The sequence below is a fragment of the Zonotrichia albicollis genome, chromosome 1 (genome assembly GCF_047830755.1).
Source record: "Zonotrichia albicollis isolate bZonAlb1 chromosome 1, bZonAlb1.hap1, whole genome shotgun sequence".
Classification (NCBI taxonomy): Eukaryota; Metazoa; Chordata; class Aves; order Passeriformes; family Passerellidae; genus Zonotrichia; species Zonotrichia albicollis.
The window spans coordinates 88,030,681-88,050,269 of NC_133819.1; the positions used below are offsets into that span (position 1 = coordinate 88,030,681).

Consider the following 19,589-nt stretch of genomic DNA (forward strand, 5'->3'; position numbering starts at 1 on the left):
CAAAACAAAATAAGGCAGTCACCACATAGTTGCTCATTTCTTCTGTGCTATTTACTTAGTTCAAAACTTGGCAAGGCCAAATGCAAAACAGTTAGATATTAACATATTTAAAAAGTTGAAGCGGGCTTCCAGAAATATCTTTCTAGGAAGTAGGCAATGTGCAATGGAAGGTTAGCCAAGTCTAACCTTTCCTAAACCTGTCATAACTGTCCTTAGTTCTTCTACCTCATGTGTGAAGCTTATGGATATTGGTTCAGTCTCTTGAAGTTATTTCAGGGTTTCATTTATCCTAAACACTGGTAAATAGGTTGAGCTTTTAATTGTACTGCTGACAAATGTGAGCCATGCCAAATTTTCAAAGGCAGTGCAAAATTTAACCCTGCTCATCTATTTTCCAAGGTGATAGTGAGGCTTACCTGAATCCTCTGAGTCTAGTTGTCAGTCTTATTGCAGAAAAATACCCAAACTGGGTAAGGTAGAGTCTATAAATAATGTGATTCTGAACTTCAGAATCTAGATATCGGGCTTTCACATGACATTTGCTTTCATCTGAACCTTTGAAGAGTTCTAGTAGTTTCTGCACTGTTGGACACAGTACAGGAGGAGCCTGTACTCTGTGATGCAGTTCTGACATCTGCAGCTGAAACTGAAGGTTGGAATGGACCTAGAAAGTCAGAGGTCTCAGTTTTAAATACTGTGTTCATACTGGCCATGGATGCTGGTGTACACACATGCCCTCAACACCTTAAAAGCCTTTTAAATGTCTGGGTTTTGTTTTTCTGTATTGAAGTATTTATTTCCACCTTACCTTTCTCTAGCTAATGAGGGTGCACATTAAATACTTCTCTTTCCTGCAAACCTTTTATTTTTGCTTTGCTATACATGTTCTACCCCACGGTATTTTGGTGCATTCTATAGCATTAGTGATCAGATGAAGGTTCAAAGTCATATCAATGATATAAAGGAAAAGCATATCCATGAAGTTTTTTATCTGTAGCACCTTCCTATTGCAAAACATCTTTATAAAGATCTATTTTATTTGGAAAGGAATATATTCTCTGCAGTGCACAGCTTGTTTAATCTGCCTACATTTTTATTATTTATGATGTCTGTAATGTCTAATCAAAAATTATTTGGCTTTTTTGCCTGGTACTTTTTGATAGAGAATCACTATTAATCTAGATTCCAAATCCATATGTTATTAGCATTGCTTTCACAAAATATCCATATACACTGTCAAATAATGGAAATTGTAATAACTGGTGGGACTCTAATGAGCAAAATAAGTTCTAATTACCTCATAAACCTGCTTTTATGACTGGAAGTAAAAACAAATACTGCCTGAAAGTAGTGTTAGCTTAATCCACTGGAGAAATTGAAGAGACCTTAATTCCAAATATCAGGTTGCCCAAATATACCAAAAGTAAGGTTCTCCATAGGTAGGAAGAAATGCAAATTAGGCTCAGTGTAACAAAATAAAGCATCATCTGCTCAGCATAACAAAATAAAGCATCATCTGCCTGTCCCTGACTCTTTGAAGTAAATGTCTCAAATCTTGCCTCATTTATACGGGGGTAATTTGAAATTTATGTTAAAATCAGCATAGTGACAATCAAAATGAAATTCTCCATGAGGATTTCCACAGTTAAAAGTGTCAAAAACAGGATTAAATTGTTACTTGGTTGTATAATGTCCAGCATTTCTAGTGAAGCAACGATACTAGAAATAGCACCTAGATATCCCAGTTCTCACTTCTCTGCTTTCATTGTCATACTCTCAACATCCACACTGACAAAAATGGTGGTACGTACATGTGCATGCTATTATGATAAAAAAGTAAAGGCTGGACATACAGTGAGTGTTGTTGATAATGAGTACTTAATACTTGTATTCCAGCAGTCCAGGACTACTTAGGTCATGCCAGGACAGTAAAAATACACAAGCAAGCCTTTCAGAAGAGACTAGTGGTTTTAAATAGAGTCAAACTGTGAACAGCAGCTGCCTTGAAAATACCTCTAAACTGCTGAGTCACTGTACTTGAAAATCAGTCCCCTTTTCGACTTGTTCACCAGTCATAAAACTGGACATCTCCGGTGGTTTCTAGAATAGTTTCAGGAGCGTAACGGAAATTTAGGTGCTCTGGATGGGTGAATATTTTTTCTTTATGTGGAGAAGGATTGCTGTGAAAATCTAACCTGCGGTTTCAGATCTCATATATGCTTTGGATTACCGAAATTGGATTAAAATTGCACTCTGTAATTTCTACTTTGTGGTATTTGCTGGGTCCCCAGGTTGAGGAGGAAATGAGTGAATCTGACTCCATGTTCTTAGAAGGCTAATTTATTATTTTATGACATTATTTTATTAAAGAATACTATACTAAAACAATACTAAAAAAATGGAGAAAGGATAGAGACAGAAGGCTTAACAAGAATGATAATGGCAAACTCGTGACTCTCCAGAGCCTTGACACAGCTGGATGTGATTGGTAATTAAATTAAAACAATTCACATGAAACCAGTCAAACAATGACCAGTTGGTAAACAATCTCCAGACCGCATTCCAAAGCAGCAAACACAGGAGAAGGAATCAGATAATTATTTTCATTCTTCTCTGAGGCTTCTCAGCTTCCCAGGAGAAGAAGTCCTGGTGAAGGGATTTTTCAGAAAATATGACAGTGAGAATACTGCATCAATAATATAATCAACTATAAAACCTTACCTTTTTTTTTTTTTACCTCTAGTTTTGCAGTAAAGACTTTGAGCAAATTTTCTCAGAGTTACATATTTCTGAGAAGGCTTAAGGAACAAATTTTGTCTCCCTAGAGTGCATTACGCCAGAGATGTTGGTGAGAGGAAGATGACTGTGTTATGTGGGAGACACAATTTATGAGAACATTTTCCTTAGTGAGGAAAAGGAACCTACTGTTAGTAGTATTGATCAAGCTGATAGTCACTAGGCAACAAGTCCTAGGCAGATTTATATGGGAAAGGCTGGATGTCAAAAATGCAATGTTGTTATGGAAATGATTTATTATCAGCTAAAGGGAACTTTAAGGGAGTCAAGGAACTGACAGTCTAATATAAGGCACATTTCAGGTTTTGGAGTAAAGTCTAGCAAGAATATAGCTGCTGGGTCTGTTGCTAAGTGACTGTGTCTATTTGCCTAACTTCAGGCTTCAAGCTTGTGAAGTGATACTGATTTGTGGCTTTACATTCCTCATTGATAGAGAATAAACTTGGGCAGGATTCAGTTCTTTACAACAATTAACTGCAGGAGGGATTTTATAGTTAATATATTTTATGATTTTTAGGCCTCTTGAGTGTATTGATTCTGCTTACAATTCTGCTCATCCTCTTCTGTATAGGAGTACATCTTTAGGCAAGATCACCTAGCTTCCTGAAAATCCTTGTCACCCAGTGAGCAATCTCCAAGCATCCTGCTTCTGAAAATAGTGATTCTAGTTTACTGGTATTCTGTATAGCACCAAAATGGTTGTTTTAGTAAACAATTAAACCTGAAGCTGGTCTTGTCTTCTGGCATAAAATCTATTTCCTAAAACAATAGTCAGGAGTCACTGCATCCTGGGCCAAAATGCATAGTGAGAATGCCTGAGATTGGCCTTTTACATGCTGGAAAAAAACTACACATCTTTCACCGAGTCTGCTCAGTGAGGCCTCTGGATTCTGCTGTAAAATCAGGTATGAAACAGTGAAGTATTTGTGGTCTTAGGGCATTAGTGTAGGGATAAAGTGTCAGGATACAGACATTCATTTCCACAGCCATGTCCCGAAGTCACTTGCGCCAAAGAGAATATTTTTGGATAACTGTAGCAAGTTTTCACAGGACCAAGGGACTCACAGTTGTAAGACTTCTTTGGCCATCTGTATCCTAAAATAAATGCTGCTTTACCCTGGGTACTATTACTAAGGGTTTATAGTTCCACTGACTGGGCATCTGTAATATTTTCACTGTGTTTAATATCTCATTAGAATCTGCATATAATATTTGATTTTGAAATAGAAATTATACCAAGCAATTGATGATCCTAATTCAGGGACACTTTTTCTTTCTCCTCTGTAAAGATTTGAAATTTTTTTAGCTACCCATAATGATTCTTATTAAGAATTTAAGGTATCTCATTTTTCTCTTACTGCCACTGATAAGAAGGTCATGTAGTTGCAAACCTTTTAAATTTGTGTTGGACCTTGTCTAATAATCTTGGTCATGTCCCATTATCTAACATTCTTTACTATATTTTTCTACTGCATTAGGTTCTACTTCCAAAAGATCTTTTCATTATTCTTCCTTATTACTCCATGTTATTAACAATATAGTAATATATTTAAAATTGTGTTTAGAGCTTGTAAAGAAACAGCCTGATTCTTATCTTTTATAGACATTTGCATAGTGTTTTCATACTTGCTGGAATTATCAAGTGTTTATATTTGTTACTGTTGCTGGATCATGTAGAATTTTCCCCCACTGTTATTTAAAAGCGGTTATAGTCATGAGATCTTGGTTTACCATGGGCTGATTATCCAAGTTGTGGATTACCTATGTGTTGTTACTTCCAGCCATTCTTAGGCTGCAGCAAAACGTGCAGCCACTCTAGGACGCATCTGCATTTGATGTGTTGTGAATTGTGGTATTTTTTCATGAAGCACTGCTTTGTCTGCTTAGTGCTTTGTTTCTTCCACTTTCCACAGTTTCCAAATATTTGAAATTCAAATATTTCTGTGAATTATATACATTGATCTTATAATTTGGAATAACTGTTTTCATTTTATAAAAGCTGGTATTCTTCTCCATTATGTTTCGTGTTCTTAAGAGGCGACCACTGACTATATTCTAGTGCACTGATTTACAATGTTGAACTTTATTTATATAATGTTGTTTCAAATGAAAAGGGCCTCATAATCATTAAATACATCAACTGTGAGTGGTTTGACCTGTATTCCAACACAATATGAAATCCTAAGTTACCAATTCAAAAAGTTTCTGAAAACCCAGGGTTAAATCCATAAATGTACTGAGGTAATACATTTTTTATTTTAAAAGTTAATACAAAATACTTGTCATTTATCATCTTGGTGGGACATGTTAGGCCTAGTTAGGGGATATTTGGTTGGTTTTTATTATTTCAGCAGTATGAGATGGGAGTCACTTCTTTGACATCAGTAAGTTTATCCCTCTAGCCTCACTGATAGTAGAATATGTGTAACAACTATCCTTAATTAAGTTTTAACAATAATCCTGTTCTCCTAGTTACATGGAGAAAAGCCTGTGGTTGTGTTAACTGGGATTGTCCTCCCTATTTAGCATTTATGTTCTTAGAATTTAAAGCAAAATAATCCCATGGCTATGCTTTTGAAGTCCATTGCTGGGAAAATGCTAGAGCTGATACCTCTACCTCCTAAATACCCAAATCTCTGGGTTCTCTCCTGTTAAAGGCTGTTCACCTAGCTTGCAGAAGGAAAACTTAGTTTGGAAAATCACAGGTGCAGTAAGTAGTAGGGATGGTAATGGCAATAAAGCCTCATATGGAATTCTTCTTCATTACAGGAGTACAAACGCAAGTTAGCCAGAGTGTCCCAAGTACGGAAAGAACTCAGGTCACGCATCCAGAACCTGCCTGATCTCTCTCGACTTCCCAACGTCACGGGCAGCCACGTACACCTACCGTTTGCAGGAGACATCTACAGCGATGACTGATTCCCAAACATCCCCCATAGCCTCTGCTTTTCTGTGGAATGAGGGGTAGGCCAGACTGATCGGTACTCTTGTAGTATTATTTTTGTATATTGTTGCAGAGTGTCAGTAAAAATACTTTAATAATTTATAAAAAATGGTTTAAAAAGTTGATTTGTTTACTATTTTATTGGTGAGTGAACATAAGGGTACATTTATAAAAGTGGCATCTCTGTCTGTTACATGGAAGAACGAATAATTATCTTTTGTAAAGATTTTAGTTGGGTGCCCTGTAAAAAACATGCTAAGATTTTTCTTATGTACCCTGTATTTAATGTAGAACAGTATATAATCAAAACATAATTTTAACTTGAGACGTTTCCGTTGCTAGTGGGAGAGTGAAACATGGAAATCATAGGCTTAGGTTTGCAAGAAGGCCAATGCCATTTAATGCAAAGTTAAAAGTGATCTTGCTGTCCATTACATTTAAATTACCCACTCCCAAAACAATGTGGGTTTTTTTGAAGTAAATGTTAACAACCAATTTTCTATTGGAAAATATTAATCATGTTACACTGAGCAGATCTTCAAACAACTCAAAATACTACAATATTTTTGTATCATGTAGAAGTCAGCATGTAGAAACTATAAAATTGACCAGTTAATTATGTTTTGAAATTGTAGCTTTTTACAGCTGCTTAGTTTCTAAATCGAGGGACCATTCATTTGCAATCTAATCCTGTTCTGGAACATCTGTTTCCATCTAAAAAGGTTAATCCCAGAAATGTGAAGCCATTTTACAGTTTTAATTAAATTGAAAGGTCATTCTCTAAACTGTCTTAGTTGCTAAATGCCCGTTATTAAAATTTGACAATGTACCATCCATACATGCAACAAAATGGTGATACAGCTGTACTGTACATCCTCTTCCACTGAGAAACCCTGGAGGCCAGCATGGGCTACCACCTCCTCACCTTCACCTGCTCCAGCAAATATTTCTAAATCTTGCTTGTCTTTTTCTCACACAACAGGAAGAGACTGTTCAGGCCTGTGTATAACTCAAACAGCAGAAAACTATTGCCCAGTTTAAAACCTCTGTTGCATGCCATAAGTGTGGTATTTGTCAGGGAACAGCTGAATTTGTGAAGAATCCTTGTTTCCATACTATGAATCACCTTTTAAGTTCACTTAAAGATACAGATAGGCATTTAGCACATTGCCAGGAAGTTGCAGCTTTTCAGTTCACTGGAATGAGCCATGTAATCACTGAGTAATTTTAGAAATGCCTACCTGTACCTTTGGCATTTTGATGACCTAAAAGACCTGGGCTGCAAGTGTTTTAGGTGCCAATATCAAAATCCGAGCACCATTGGTTTGACCACAGCATCCCAGAATTCCCACTTCTTCCTGGTCAAACCACCACATTTGGATATATCATAGGACTGTTTTACGATTGCGTTTTGTCCATGGTTTTGCACTTGTCAGGCATTGTTTTGTACCAGTTCAGCTCACAGTTTACAAGTTTAATACACCTCACATGAAATCAATTTTTTTTACAAAAAGCTGTTCTTCCTTTTTTAAACCCACAACAATTCAAAATAGTCCTGGAGTGAAATTGTTCAATTTCTGAATTGTTCAGACAGTTATCTGTCACTTGTTATTGGCTTCTACAGGGCGAATCACCAAAATAGTTGTAGGATGTGAATGGAGAAAGAATAACCACTCTCTTTAAAATACATACACTTGGACATAGGCATCTCAATTCAGTTACTTTTTCTCATGGAAGTTGCTATGAATTAGACCTCAGTTAAGTAGGGAAAAAGCCTGAAAAGATAGAAATACAAGCTGTTGACATAGAAGTCCATAGCATGCAATGTAGAATACTGATTTCCTAAAAAATTCTGACTGACAAATAGGAGTGTGCAAAATAGTTATCAGAGCTCACTACCGGTCCAAAAATTTCAGTTTTGAGTGGCAATTTTCCATTCCATACGAAAAAAAGAGCTGTGACTACATTGAATCCAGAATATTTAGTTTCTTTAATTTAAGTGTAATATGCAAAATTAAATAACACTTACTGACATCTTTTCAGTGTAGATTCTTGATAAGAAAATGTTCTGATACAATTTTAATGTTTCAAATATTTCTGTTGTAGAATGTTAAACTCACATAAATTCTTACACACGTGTATTTGCATTGCAGTTGCAGTTAAAGCTCAGTTTTGCTAAAGAATAGCACCAAATTTGTGGTAAATATTAAACCAGCTTAATCTATTAGGAATTCTAAAACAAATCATAGAACTAGAGGCATAAATAGTGAGTTCATGGTTGAATTCCATCCATAGAAAACTTAATTTATGCCCAGAGGTGATTATAAGTGCAGTGACACAAGGCTTATTAGACTATGCTGAAAGATCTATATTGGATACTCAGAATCATAGGGAATTAAGCTTAAACAATCTTTTTCAGCCTGAATTGAAATTAGTTGTAATAATAAAGTTGAGTGCTGAATTTTCTTGATCTCTCAAAGGTTTTAAAAAAAACATGACATTTACTTCACTGGATCTGTTTTTCCTATTCATAACTCCTGGTGATAACATTGCTTATCTATAGGTAATGTAGAACTGATAAAAGACTGAGGAAAACCTCAACTTTTTCTTGCTGTATATAAGTTTTAATTTTGAGAGAGTGTTATTTTCTAGATATATTTTTCCTTATTTTACTGTGAAATTGTTTACTTCAAGGAGTTTTTCATAGCTGGGGTTTTGGAAATGATCCCTCAATATTTGTTTGGAAAAGAGGGCTTGTGAAAGGCAAAGGTCACTCTTAGAGGAAGTTTCATATATTAATGGCTGAATGGTACGCTGGGGTTTTTTTATTTATATGGGAAAGGCGTTGGGTATCAAGTAGTTAGGAGATTTATACTGTAACTGTAATAGTATAGCAGGAGATAGCATGGTAGAGAGTACAGATGCAGCCCTGTAGTGTCCAAAAATACCTCCAAATTCTCAGGTTCCAAAGCTCAATGTACGTACTTGTGACATCTCAGGAAGAAAAGAGGCTGGGTGCGTAAGGGTAGGGTGCCGAAGAGACAAAAGGGAGAACATGCCTGGGTGGAAAGGTAGAGCAAACCACATGTCAGCTTCTGTCAAAACAGAAATAAGTGTGAAACTGGGCAGCACAATGTTTTATCTGTAGGTGGGGTTGTACCACAGAACTGCTTTGGGGTGTTGCCATCCTGGGAAAGAAAATGCATGGGCTTACCCTGCCTACCTCTTCTAATGTGGTCTGGCTCTAGGCAATGCAGAATGCCCGCCATACAAAAGGCACAATTATAAAATATCTGAATATTTTTAGTCTAATAATAAAGTCATAATAATTAGATTATTTGCTTCACTATATTGCACTTTTATTAAGCATTCTCTGAAAAAAGCAAAGATATTCCTGCAGCACTTTGCCATATGAGAATGCTTACCTTGGAGGTCACTGGGACTGCTTGTATGTATATTCTAGTGTTTGCAGGCTCAAACTGTGTTTTTTGCAGAATGTTTTGAAAGATATCAGGAATACTACCCCACTTTTGTGGTTTTAAAAATAAATGTGAAGTCCTTAGTTACAAAAGTTGCCATTCTTAGAAATTATGTTTCATGACTTCTTTTGGAAATTAGACCACAGCCTGCAGTAATACTAGCTTGTCTGATTCACTCTGTAATGTTTGTATTAATATATTAAAGCACCTCTGTTAATCCCTAGCAACACAACCCAAACCACATGCTTATTATGTATTTTATCCGAGTAGTCTTCTGAGTGTCAAATTGAGAGCTTTCATTATGATGAAATTACATTCCTGCTTACCTGAAGTTTCAAAAAACCCATTGTGTTAGGACTTGCACAGACTAGTTCTGCTCTCACATCTCAGTGGTAACTCAGTTGGGTCCTTTGATGATGACCCAAACACATATGTAGGAAGGATGCAGTAGCCAGCGGTGCAGATGACAGTGGAGGACGTGGAAATCATACATAGGCTTGGTTGGCCCTCTGCAGAAGAGCCTTTTGAAACATAAGGAAATAGATCTGTGGGTGTGGGGTTTTTTTCAGTGGGAAAATCAGTGAAAACCAGCACGTCTAAAATTTGATGGTTACATTTACAAATGTTTAGGTCAGTTCTGCTCATTACATTTAATCACAGTGATTATTCCTGCAAGTAAAGAAAGCAGGCTCAAACATAGTGGCTGAAGTGGAAATTTTTTTAATGAATGACCAATTTTGTCTCGGCTCCTATTTCAGTGTGTCATTTATCTTGATTAAGTAGTAAGCCTCTTCCATCGTGTTATTTAGGAATCTAATTCTGACTTCATATTTACAATAGTTGAAGTATCCTACTAAGCATGATGTTTTTGTGGGAATTTGAAAAAGTTCAATAGCACTCATTACTTGTTTGCAACAGAAATAGACTTATTTGTTAAAAGCTAACAAGAAAAGTTTGAAATGTAAAGATGTTTCATTATTGTGCTTTTCTGACAGAACCTGTAATCCTTGTGTAATTTATGTCCTCAGAATTACACCTGTATGTACGCTCTTTCATATTTAATAAAACATTGTTGTAAAAACATTGTTGAAAATTATTGTTCCCTGCTTGTCTTCTCAGTCTCATGGTGAGAAATGGCTTTAATGTCAACTGCTCCCTATACTAGGAGGTAGTCAAGATCTCATCTCAGGGATGATGCTGAGGAAATGCTTGATACTAATTTCAAGGTTTATTACTCCCTGTATTCTGTGTGACGGTTTTTGGTGAGAAAGCAGTGTGTTAAAGGGTCTGAGGTTCTATGTCTAGAACTGTAAATTTAGTTGAGCTGATTATTTTAAGACACACTTTTGTAACATTTTCAGTGTGGTACAAGTACTGCCAGTGATACACATACCATTGGCCAGTAGAATTTGTGTGAGCTGGGAAATAACTCCCACTCTCAATTCAAATGCCTCTTTGCAGGGCTGTATGCTTAATGGAGACCTTCTTGCTCTTACTTTACAAAGTCTGAAATGAGAGAAGGCATTTCCTCTCTCGAGTTGTTCTTCCAGCTCTTCAAACACAAGCCAGTAATGTGGCCTGGCAGTGGTTTGGAGGGGAGCTCAGCAAGTCTCTCACAGCCAGCAGCCTTCAGTGTTTCATCAAGTACAGGAAGGTAATGTGTCCTGAAGGGGAGAGTGCCTGACTTGCATGTATGCGTGTAGTCTGTGTTTGCATGTAAGCCTCTATGTGTGGGTATGTATATACCTATATATATTATCTATAGAGATATGTTTATACATATGTGTGTCTATCTTTCAATACACTAATTCTGTGAAAGTCCAGTTAACAGAAAGAACACTCCATTAAAGGCTTAGGAGTAATATAAAAGCACTGGAGAATATTTCTACCTAGCATTTTGAAGCACACTTGTAAAACAAGAGAAGGCATGTACTCAATGACTTCTTTCCCTTTGTTCCCAGAATAAAGTCTAATAGCTTACAATAACAATCCCTTTTAACAACACATCTAGACATATCTGACAACTGGTAAATCCAAAGAAAAAAAGATGTTGTTTGGAGCATGACAAGGCACTATCTCTGTTAACAAATAGTGTGCTGCAAAGGTAACACTCTTGGTGTGCAGAATGTCTACCACCCACGAAACATTTTTGGAAGTGCATAGTTTAGACAAGCTCTCCTGTGATTGTGTGGATAGATCACCCATTAGCTTTCTCTGCACACTGGTTGTGCTCCCCCCTCCATGTCTTTTATCCCTTCTCTGTAGTTTTATCCAGAAAGAATGCACTCTTGAGACAGCAAACTGTTGTGTAAGAAGCACTGTAAACAAAAACAACAGGGAAATGAGCTCTAACAAACACATTAATGTTGGGACACCTCAAAACTCAGCAGATGCCTGTGCTGCTTTCACACTGGCCTCATGGGAAGCACAGCAGTACCTAATGTGTGTACTTTTAATAAATTTATTGCAAAATTGGTATTTTCAAATACTTCTGTGTAATGAACATTTTCCATCAACAAAACTAAGTATTTCTTCCAGAGGACTGGATTGTAAGTACAGCAACATGTCAATCAATGCCAAGTTCTACACTGGAAAAGGCAACACTCCAAGGTTTGTATTTTGATTAAAGAGTGGCAGTTCATTTTATCCTACATGTACACAAGAGACAATGAGCAGTGTGTCCTTCAGTTATTGTGCATGTGTACAGGAGATATAAAAAGGTTACATGCCAATTTGAGACTCTTAAGTACAGTTTACAACAAACTCTTCTCCCCTGCCCTGGACTGCTTCCCAGTCCACCAAGTTATTTGCTGGTCCTATTTCTGAAGTAGTATTCACTGAGTTTGAAGGCACTTAAAGTAAGCTATTCATTAAACCAGCAAAAGAAAATGAAAATACAGACCTTTACATCCAAGAAAGTAAATGCTTTTAACTAACTGGCTCTGTTTTTCAGGGGGGAATGTGAAGCACCACGTGCAGAACTTTCACTGCAGAAATACACAGGACGGGCTAAAACCTCAGTCTTGAACTGTTACTTTATATTTCCTCTCTCATCTCTGTGCCAAACACAAAATTGATAATCTTTAATGGTCCTGATGGGGCCATCATCAGCTTCCTCAAAGGATAAATCCTGGCTTTTAATTCTTGGGGCATCAGAAACTGCAAAACATGTCCAAGATTCCCAAGCATATTAAACTGGCTATCTTTACTTCTCCCGCTGGCAGACCATCACTCCCTTTAGAAACAGACCTTCCTTCTAAAAAACATGAGCTATGCTTCCACAAGGTACAGGATGTTAGCTTGAGTTTTAAAGAAATCACTTTGTTGATTTACTAAAACTGGAGCAATATTTATTGCTGTAATCTTTATTACTTTGAAATAAAATGTAACTAAAGTAAAGTCAAGAAGGTTTTGAAATCTGCCTTCTCATTTTTCTCTTTTTCTTCTAGGTCAAGCATCTGTTTTAGCTTAGAAAAGTGAAATTTGGAATTTCGGGGAGTCTTGGAAGCAGAGTTGGTTGTTGTCTGTCCAGATTCACGTGTCCTGAAAAACAAAAGATTCAAATGTCTTACAGGAGAGAAATAAGAATTAATATAAAGTAACTGTGAAAGCACACATATATAAATTGAGTGGAAAATATCCAAGAGAAATAGTGTATTTTTATGTGCAAGTGCGCAGGCAGAAGCAATACTATGTCATGCGAATTTTACATTAAAGACATTTTGCATTAAAGACACAAATGTAACTGGGTATTCTTTGCACACAGTGGCTTTCAATGAGGGTCTTTGATTTTAAAGTTTGAAAAGTTAAAATTGATCTCCTCAACCATACCAACTAAGAAATACACTAAATTATCAATTTAAACTTTATTAAATGACATCTAAAATCAACAAGTTTTAATACACTCTACTTGGCAAAGGGCTGCTTTAAATAGGAAAGAAACACATACCTGGAAAGTGATGAGGGACTGTTCCCCTTAGATCCCAACCTACTGCTGCTTACAGGTGTCATTTTCTTTGCAGACTGAATTTTTACATCTGGTGTCTTCAGGCTAGATTTGATACCTGGAGTGCCACAATTTCGTGTTTTGGCTGCCAGAAAATCCCTGCTTTTACCATAGTATCTTGTTGTTTTGTTGCAAGATGTGCAAGTAACCAGCTATGGAGAGAAGAAACGAAGTATCAATCTGTCTTTCAGTCTTTCCACCTTTATGTCATAAAGCCATTAGAAGAATTACTCAAACTGTTCTCCAAATATCATGACACAAATTAAACATTTGCTCAAGTGAAACATGAGATACTAAAAAGTACAAAGATACACTTTGTAACTCTTTTTTTAATTCAGGCTTCTTAAAGCCAAATACATCTGGGTTTATCTAGAAATTACTCCAATTCCCTACAAACTCATTTCAGGGGACCCATACTGCTGAATGTAATATTGTGATATACAGAGAACAACCCTGTTAAGACATGAAACAGCACCTGAACTGGGCAAATCATATTTTGAGTGTACAAGATACACTGAGTATACTGGAGTACTCCTACACATTGGGAATTTGGCTAAAAAATTTGACATTCTGTGTCATCTAAAGTTATTAGCATATTCTACCCCCAATGAAGTTATATTGCCCACTTTTCAGGGAATCTTGGGATACAATATTTAAACTACCAAACTCTCAAACCCAGTCATCCATTTTACTAAAAACAGCAAGTCTCAGTGAACAAAGCCAATGACGGGCACCAGGGTAGCTATAGATCCAATGGTTTCAGGAACCCACGTCTTAAGAGAGGAACCCACTTGCCGCGGCAAAAAGTCCAAATATGGACCACACTGGACAAATTCAGACCAGCCTTTTTTGTTTATTAGTACATCAGCCTCAGAACATTGTTAGATGTTAACAGCATGCTGGCCTAAAGGAAAATGTCCCCGAAGGTGGGGTAAAACGGAATGACATAAAACCATCTCAGTTTAGATTTCAACCAATCACACCAAAACAAGACATATTGACAAGCTTTCCATCCAATCTTATGAAACATACGTAAGAGTAGTTAAAACAAAGACTGGTTCATAAAAGACAAAGAACAGAGCTCTATTCACAGTAACCTTCTAAAGATATACATTAAACAAACTTGTTGCCATCCTAAAGCCACATCTACAGAGTCCTATTGTTATTTGTCACGTCTACTGCTTGGGAAACTTTTCTGCTTGCTTGGGAAACTTTTCTGCTGTAACAGAACTTCGGGCCACATCCTGAGGCCTAAATACTCTTTTTTAACCATTTCCTAAAAACCCTCTAACTTTATGGATTCCCACAAGCCAAGGCTTTGTATTAGAGCAAAAGTACTTCCTACAGTAAGGATGATGTTCTAAACAAAGGGCACTTTCTCTCCTCTCTGTGTACCTCTAGGCTGCAGGGAACTTCAGCAGCACACCTGGCTGAGAGGTGTATCAGAACTGATCACATCACCCAGTCAGAGGCTGTCAGGCATTCCTGAAATCCCTCACTGCCATGGTAACAACTCATACTAAGATATATGAAAGTAATACAGCCAGACAGCTTTCTGAGGCACCAATTAGACTGACAGAAAAACAGTTCTGTGATGCTTCTGGTTAAAAATAACATACTCAAAAGACTGTCACAAAAATGTCTAAGCAGTTTTGAAAACATCTACACCAAATCATTCTTCATTTCAAAGTGTGTAGATTCAGATAGTTTATTAAAAATTTCATTTAGAGATGCTGAAATGAAACATTTTTAGTTAAGTGTTTTGACTTCCTCTAGACATTATATTTTGTCAGCCTAACAAACTAAAAAAAAAGAAGAAATAGCATTAAATATTTTAGTGCTCAGGTATTGACATATTTTTAAGTTCTTCTGAATGAAATTCAGGTGGGAAACAACCATTCATGGTGACTTAGCACTGCGTGGAATATAAATGGAGGTGACCACTTTACAATGCAGGAATTACTGGATTAATCATAGCACTTCACAGCTAATTTCCATTCCCTGAAATGGATCAGCAGTTAGCTCCAAAAATTTTTAAAGCCTTGAAACAGTCCCTATGTTATATGCCTTTTTATGCCAGAAGCAATCTAAAATCAAGTTCTACTTGCTAAGAAAGTTCTCAGAAGTTCAACCTGTCACATTATTGCTTGCATTAATTTCCAACCACACTGGAATTTTCATTTGCACAAGTCTCAGGTATTAGATTACAGGGATCTACATTGCTAATTTTGAAAGCTGCCAGTCGCTGACAGCATTTTTAAAGACTTAAGACAAGAAACACTTAAATCATAATCCACAGGACAAATTTAAACTGAACAAAGCACAAGTACAGCAGTCTGTGATTACATACCAAGATCAAAATATTACCCAGAGTTTAAACTGGACCTATTTACACTGAATTTCAAACTACTCATATGAATGTACAGTGTGTCCCTAACAAACACTCTGCAGCTACACAATAAGTCTAAGAGCCCATCATCATTTCACAGGACACTGCTCTGTTCATCAGTTGCTTAAAGGGACAGTTCTTAATGTACCCTCAACATCCAGGATACCAGAAAAATAAAGCAAACATGTCAGCTTGAAGAATCACAGAACATCTTGAGTTGGAAGGGATCCACATACATCATTGAATTTCAGCTCCTGGCCCAGCACAGAACATGCCAAGAATCCCAGCCTCATGTGCCTGAGAGTGTTGTCCCAATGCTTCCTAACTCCTGTCAGCCTTGGTGCTGTGACCCCTCCCCTGGGGAGCCTGTTCCAGTGCCCAACCACCCTCTGGGTGAAGAACCTTTTCAGATGTCCTTTCTGAAGCTCAACTTGGATCTACAATTTGGGGAGAGTGCCTTTATGAAGCACCTTATTTTGGTCTGACAGCCAAAAACCTTGGTGATATATTCCTCAGTTTAAAATTTTAATTGACTCTTTATGGCTTCATAAAATTAATTAACTCTTTGGTTTCATAAAATTTACTCCTGTAACCATAAGACTCTTATCCAAGAAAATTCCAAGTGTGCCAGCAACTGCTGGGCACAATAGGGTGCAGTCTCATTTATTACAACAACCATTCACATAACCTGTTTTAAAAACAGTACATACCTTGGCAACACTAGATTAAATGTTTACTATTATTCTTCCAATAGTAATTAAATGTCACATTCCTGAGTACTTTTAGGAAAAATAACTGAGGCCTCAAGAAAAACATCAACTTGTTGAAATTACCTCTGTAGTTTACTTTTAAAAGAGTTTCTATAAACAGTAATATTCAGACAAAAGTAAAAAATTCTATTAATATAGATGGCAATAATAATCTGATGTAGCTATGAGAGGCTAGTGAAACACATGAAGTAAAGTTTGTATCAAAACATATTTGGTCAACAAGTGATAAATTGAAACAAAGGAACATGAGATGTTTGTGTAGCTTCTATAACATGTGGGGACACAAGGTATTTTTTTCACAGAAAAGCTTACTGGTCTTGTGTTCATGATCTATCTATTGTGGGAGGTAAATTTTAAAAATGTCATTTATGCGTAGAAGTTATTCCAAAAAGAAAGTGTCTTATGCTCGTGAAAAAGAAACGTGTGGGCTCCTCTTCTAAGATTTCTCTATCTTCTTATTTTTTGCCACTGAAACAGGGACATGAAATTTAGGGAAATATCGTGTACATGTCAAATAACTGTCCTTACCAGAATGCTTTTTGACTCCCTGTACTTTCTCAAAAGCTTTGTCTGTTTCATGTTAAGCGTATGATTCTTTGCCTCTCGTCTAAGGACCTTCTCTATCTGTGGAGTCACTTTCATCTTTGGTTTGAGGCGCACTCGGTAGCTGTCAGGAACCAGGAACTGGAAGCAGTAAGGACATATCCTTTCTAATCCATGTTCATTACCTACAGATAAGTAAAGGCAAAAGGATAAAATAACTAAGTTTTATAAGCAAACTTTAAAATTGTGTGTTTCAATGTAAACATTACCTAGCTACATGTTTTTGTGTTTAAGGTAACACTAGAACACAAGAGGAAGCTGAGCACCAGAATGTGCTCAGCTGAGCACAATTCAGACTAAGTTGACGCCTGGCACAAGTTTACACGATATGTAACTGCAGATTTTCTTGAAAAAACGCAATTCTTTCCCAAAAATCAATAGCAAAGGAGGCTCACAATTCTGCCATGTAGGCACAATCTTCTACCAGATCAGGGACACCAAAGCCTCGGAAAGCTCTTTGCCCATAAAAGTGTGAGAAGATGACACGACCTCAGGAACGAGAGAAACACTTTGAGGTAAATTTCAGACCCAACAAGAGGCTCGCTCCTGGCATCCGCCTCATTATCTCCTGCAGCCGGAGCCGGACTCGGGTGGGTTTCCCCAAACCCCCGAGGGACCCCTGGCCCTGCCTCCTGGCGAGCTCAACACCGCAGCCGGCAGCCCCGAGGCTCGGCCCTGCGGGGGCAGCGCAGGGCAAGGGGCACAGGGAGGGAAGGGGCAAGCCGGCATTCCTTCCCATGCTCCTGTCCCGTCCTTGCGCGGCTCTCCCGCGGCAGGAGCCTTCTCTGGAGCGCGCCGGCCTCACGGGGCGCCCGGCTCCGGAGCCCCCTCCTCCGGCCCCGGCTCCACCGCCTGCGCCCGGGTCCCTCACTCGCCTCGGGAGCTGCGGAGCGTCCACCTGCACGGGAGAGAGGGAAAAGCGTCAGGGCTCGGCCGCCGGCACGGGCGGGGACATCCCGCGCGTCACCGCCGGGCTCCCGCACCGCCCGTCCCGGCCCCGCCGCGGTTCCTTACAGCAGGAATCGCGCCTCTCCCGGGCACGTCTCCACCAGCTGCTCCGCCGAAGCCAACAGCCGCCGCCGCCCCATGGCGCTGAGCGCCCCGCCCCGCCGGAAGGACGGGAAGGGAGGGAAGGCGGGCGATGTGCAGCGCTTGGCCGAGCCCCGGCGGCTACGCGGCCGCTGCACCAGGGTACCGGGCTGGGGCGGGCCCGGGCGAAGGCAGGGTCGGGGCCGGCGCCGGAGGGCAGCGGGGCCCGCCCGAGGGGCCGCGGGAGCCGAGCCCTCTCTGAGCGCGACACCCGCCGCCTGTGTCACCGCCGTGTGAAAAGTTTCTCCGGTAGGAAAGGAAACTTTTACCTTCTGGAAAAAAAAAAAAAAAAAAAAAAAAACGTGAGGAGGAGGTGCTTTAGGTTGAGGGCGGCAGAGCGCTTAGGCTGGCTCAGAGAGGTCATGGAATCTCCTTCTCTGGAGACACGCCAATCCCACCTGGATGCGTTCCTGTGTCACCTGCTCCAGGGCACCCTGGATGGATGATTTCCAGAGGTCCCTTCAAATAGTAACAATTTTGTGATTCTGTGAAAAAAAACCCCAAAATCCCAAACTCCGAACCCCACGCGTTTCTCTGTGAGGGCTTGTCAGGTGAAAGATGTGCAGCAGCCGCTCCAGAAATCTGCCCGATGCTCAGCAGTGCTGAACATCTGTCACTATACTAGTCAGCTGTATAAAAGTCATGAACTGCTCTCTTTTGGGGGTGCCTTTGCCATGCATTTTGGCGACTGCAGACTTTATCACTCTGCAAATGTCCTCCAATAAAAAAAAAAAATTAAAAAAAAAAACAAAACCCCCCCAAAAAACCCCAAAAAACAAAAACAAAAAAACCCCCTCAAAACCAACAAAAACCCCTACCAAAACCACAACCTCCCCCCCAAAACCTCCCCTGCAACCCCCAAAAAAGCCCCTAAACCAAACCCTAAGCCTCTCACCATTTGATGTGTGTTTTATTAATTCCCTCAGCCCTGCTCATTTGCTAGACATTTTTATCCTTTGATCTATTGGTAATGGTGTTCATTTAGGAGAGGTATTCAGCTGAGCAGGCTTCAATAGTCTATCAAGGAATTTGAATAAATATAATTATTTCTTATTTTCTGACATGGTGTAGCCAAGGCCTTTAAAAATAGAAAAGCAACAGGAAAAAGACATTTCAAGGCTTCCTTTAAGACAGGTTTACTGCACAGTCAATAAATCTGGACTTGTTAATTAAATGTTCATAATAGGTACAATTAGGGCCTCTGTTGAGTCTATTTTTTTAATGAAACTAATTTTTTCAGTTAACCTTTCAATGTTACATTTTCATTGCTTTGTTGCTGGCTTTTTTGATCCTAGAGTGAACTCCTACCTTTTCTGAGTGGAAGAGGAGAGATGTCATGTAATATCTATTCAAAGCAGAACCAGTGTCCATCAGTTAACAGATTTTTTGGCAAATGAAATATTCCCATTTATTAATACTGGTGAGGGAAAGTGAAAGTCCTTTTTGAACACAAGTAAACAAAAGTAATTCCAACACTTTTTTGAGGTGTGGGTCTGTGTCTATAATTTTTAAG

General features: G+C 38.6%; 2 protein-coding genes across 2 annotated transcripts in view; one reads left to right on the top strand and one right to left on the bottom strand.

Annotated features, from left to right (window-relative positions):
• The window catches only part of RPRD1A (regulation of nuclear pre-mRNA domain containing 1A), a 42,349-nt gene extending 33,598 nt beyond the window's left edge, over positions 1-8,751 (top strand). The window contains exon 7 of the mRNA XM_074546408.1: positions 5,566-8,751. Coding sequence (XP_074402509.1) covers positions 5,566-5,715 — 150 coding nt within the window. The 3' untranslated portion in view covers positions 5,716-8,751. The remainder of the gene's footprint in view (positions 1-5,565) is intronic.
• On the bottom strand, positions 7,256-18,103 carry RMP24 (ribonuclease MRP subunit p24). The gene is made up of 5 exons (XM_005482964.3): positions 18,002-18,103; positions 17,863-17,885; positions 16,913-17,112; positions 13,169-13,377; positions 7,256-12,762 (listed from the first exon to the last, which is right to left on the bottom strand). The coding sequence occupies exons 1-5, from the start codon at positions 18,073-18,075 to the stop codon at positions 12,609-12,611; spliced, it is 660 nt and encodes a 219-aa protein (XP_005483021.2). The 5' UTR covers positions 18,076-18,103; the 3' UTR covers positions 7,256-12,608.
• Positions 18,104-19,589: the final 1,486 nt, after the last annotated feature.

Excerpts from the sequence above, each read along its gene's own strand:
- RMP24 (XM_005482964.3), bottom strand. The coding sequence starts at position 18,075 with ATGGGGCGGCGGCGGCTGTTGGCTTCGGCGGAGCAGCTGGTGGAGACG. Across the intron at positions 13,378-16,912 it reads GGGAGTCAAAAAGCATTCTG|CTGGTTACTTGCACATCTTG; the intron begins GTAAGGACAGTT and ends TTCTCTCCATAG. Across the intron at positions 12,763-13,168 it reads AGTCCCTCATCACTTTCCAG|GACACGTGAATCTGGACAGA; the intron begins GTATGTGTTTCT and ends TTTGTTTTTCAG.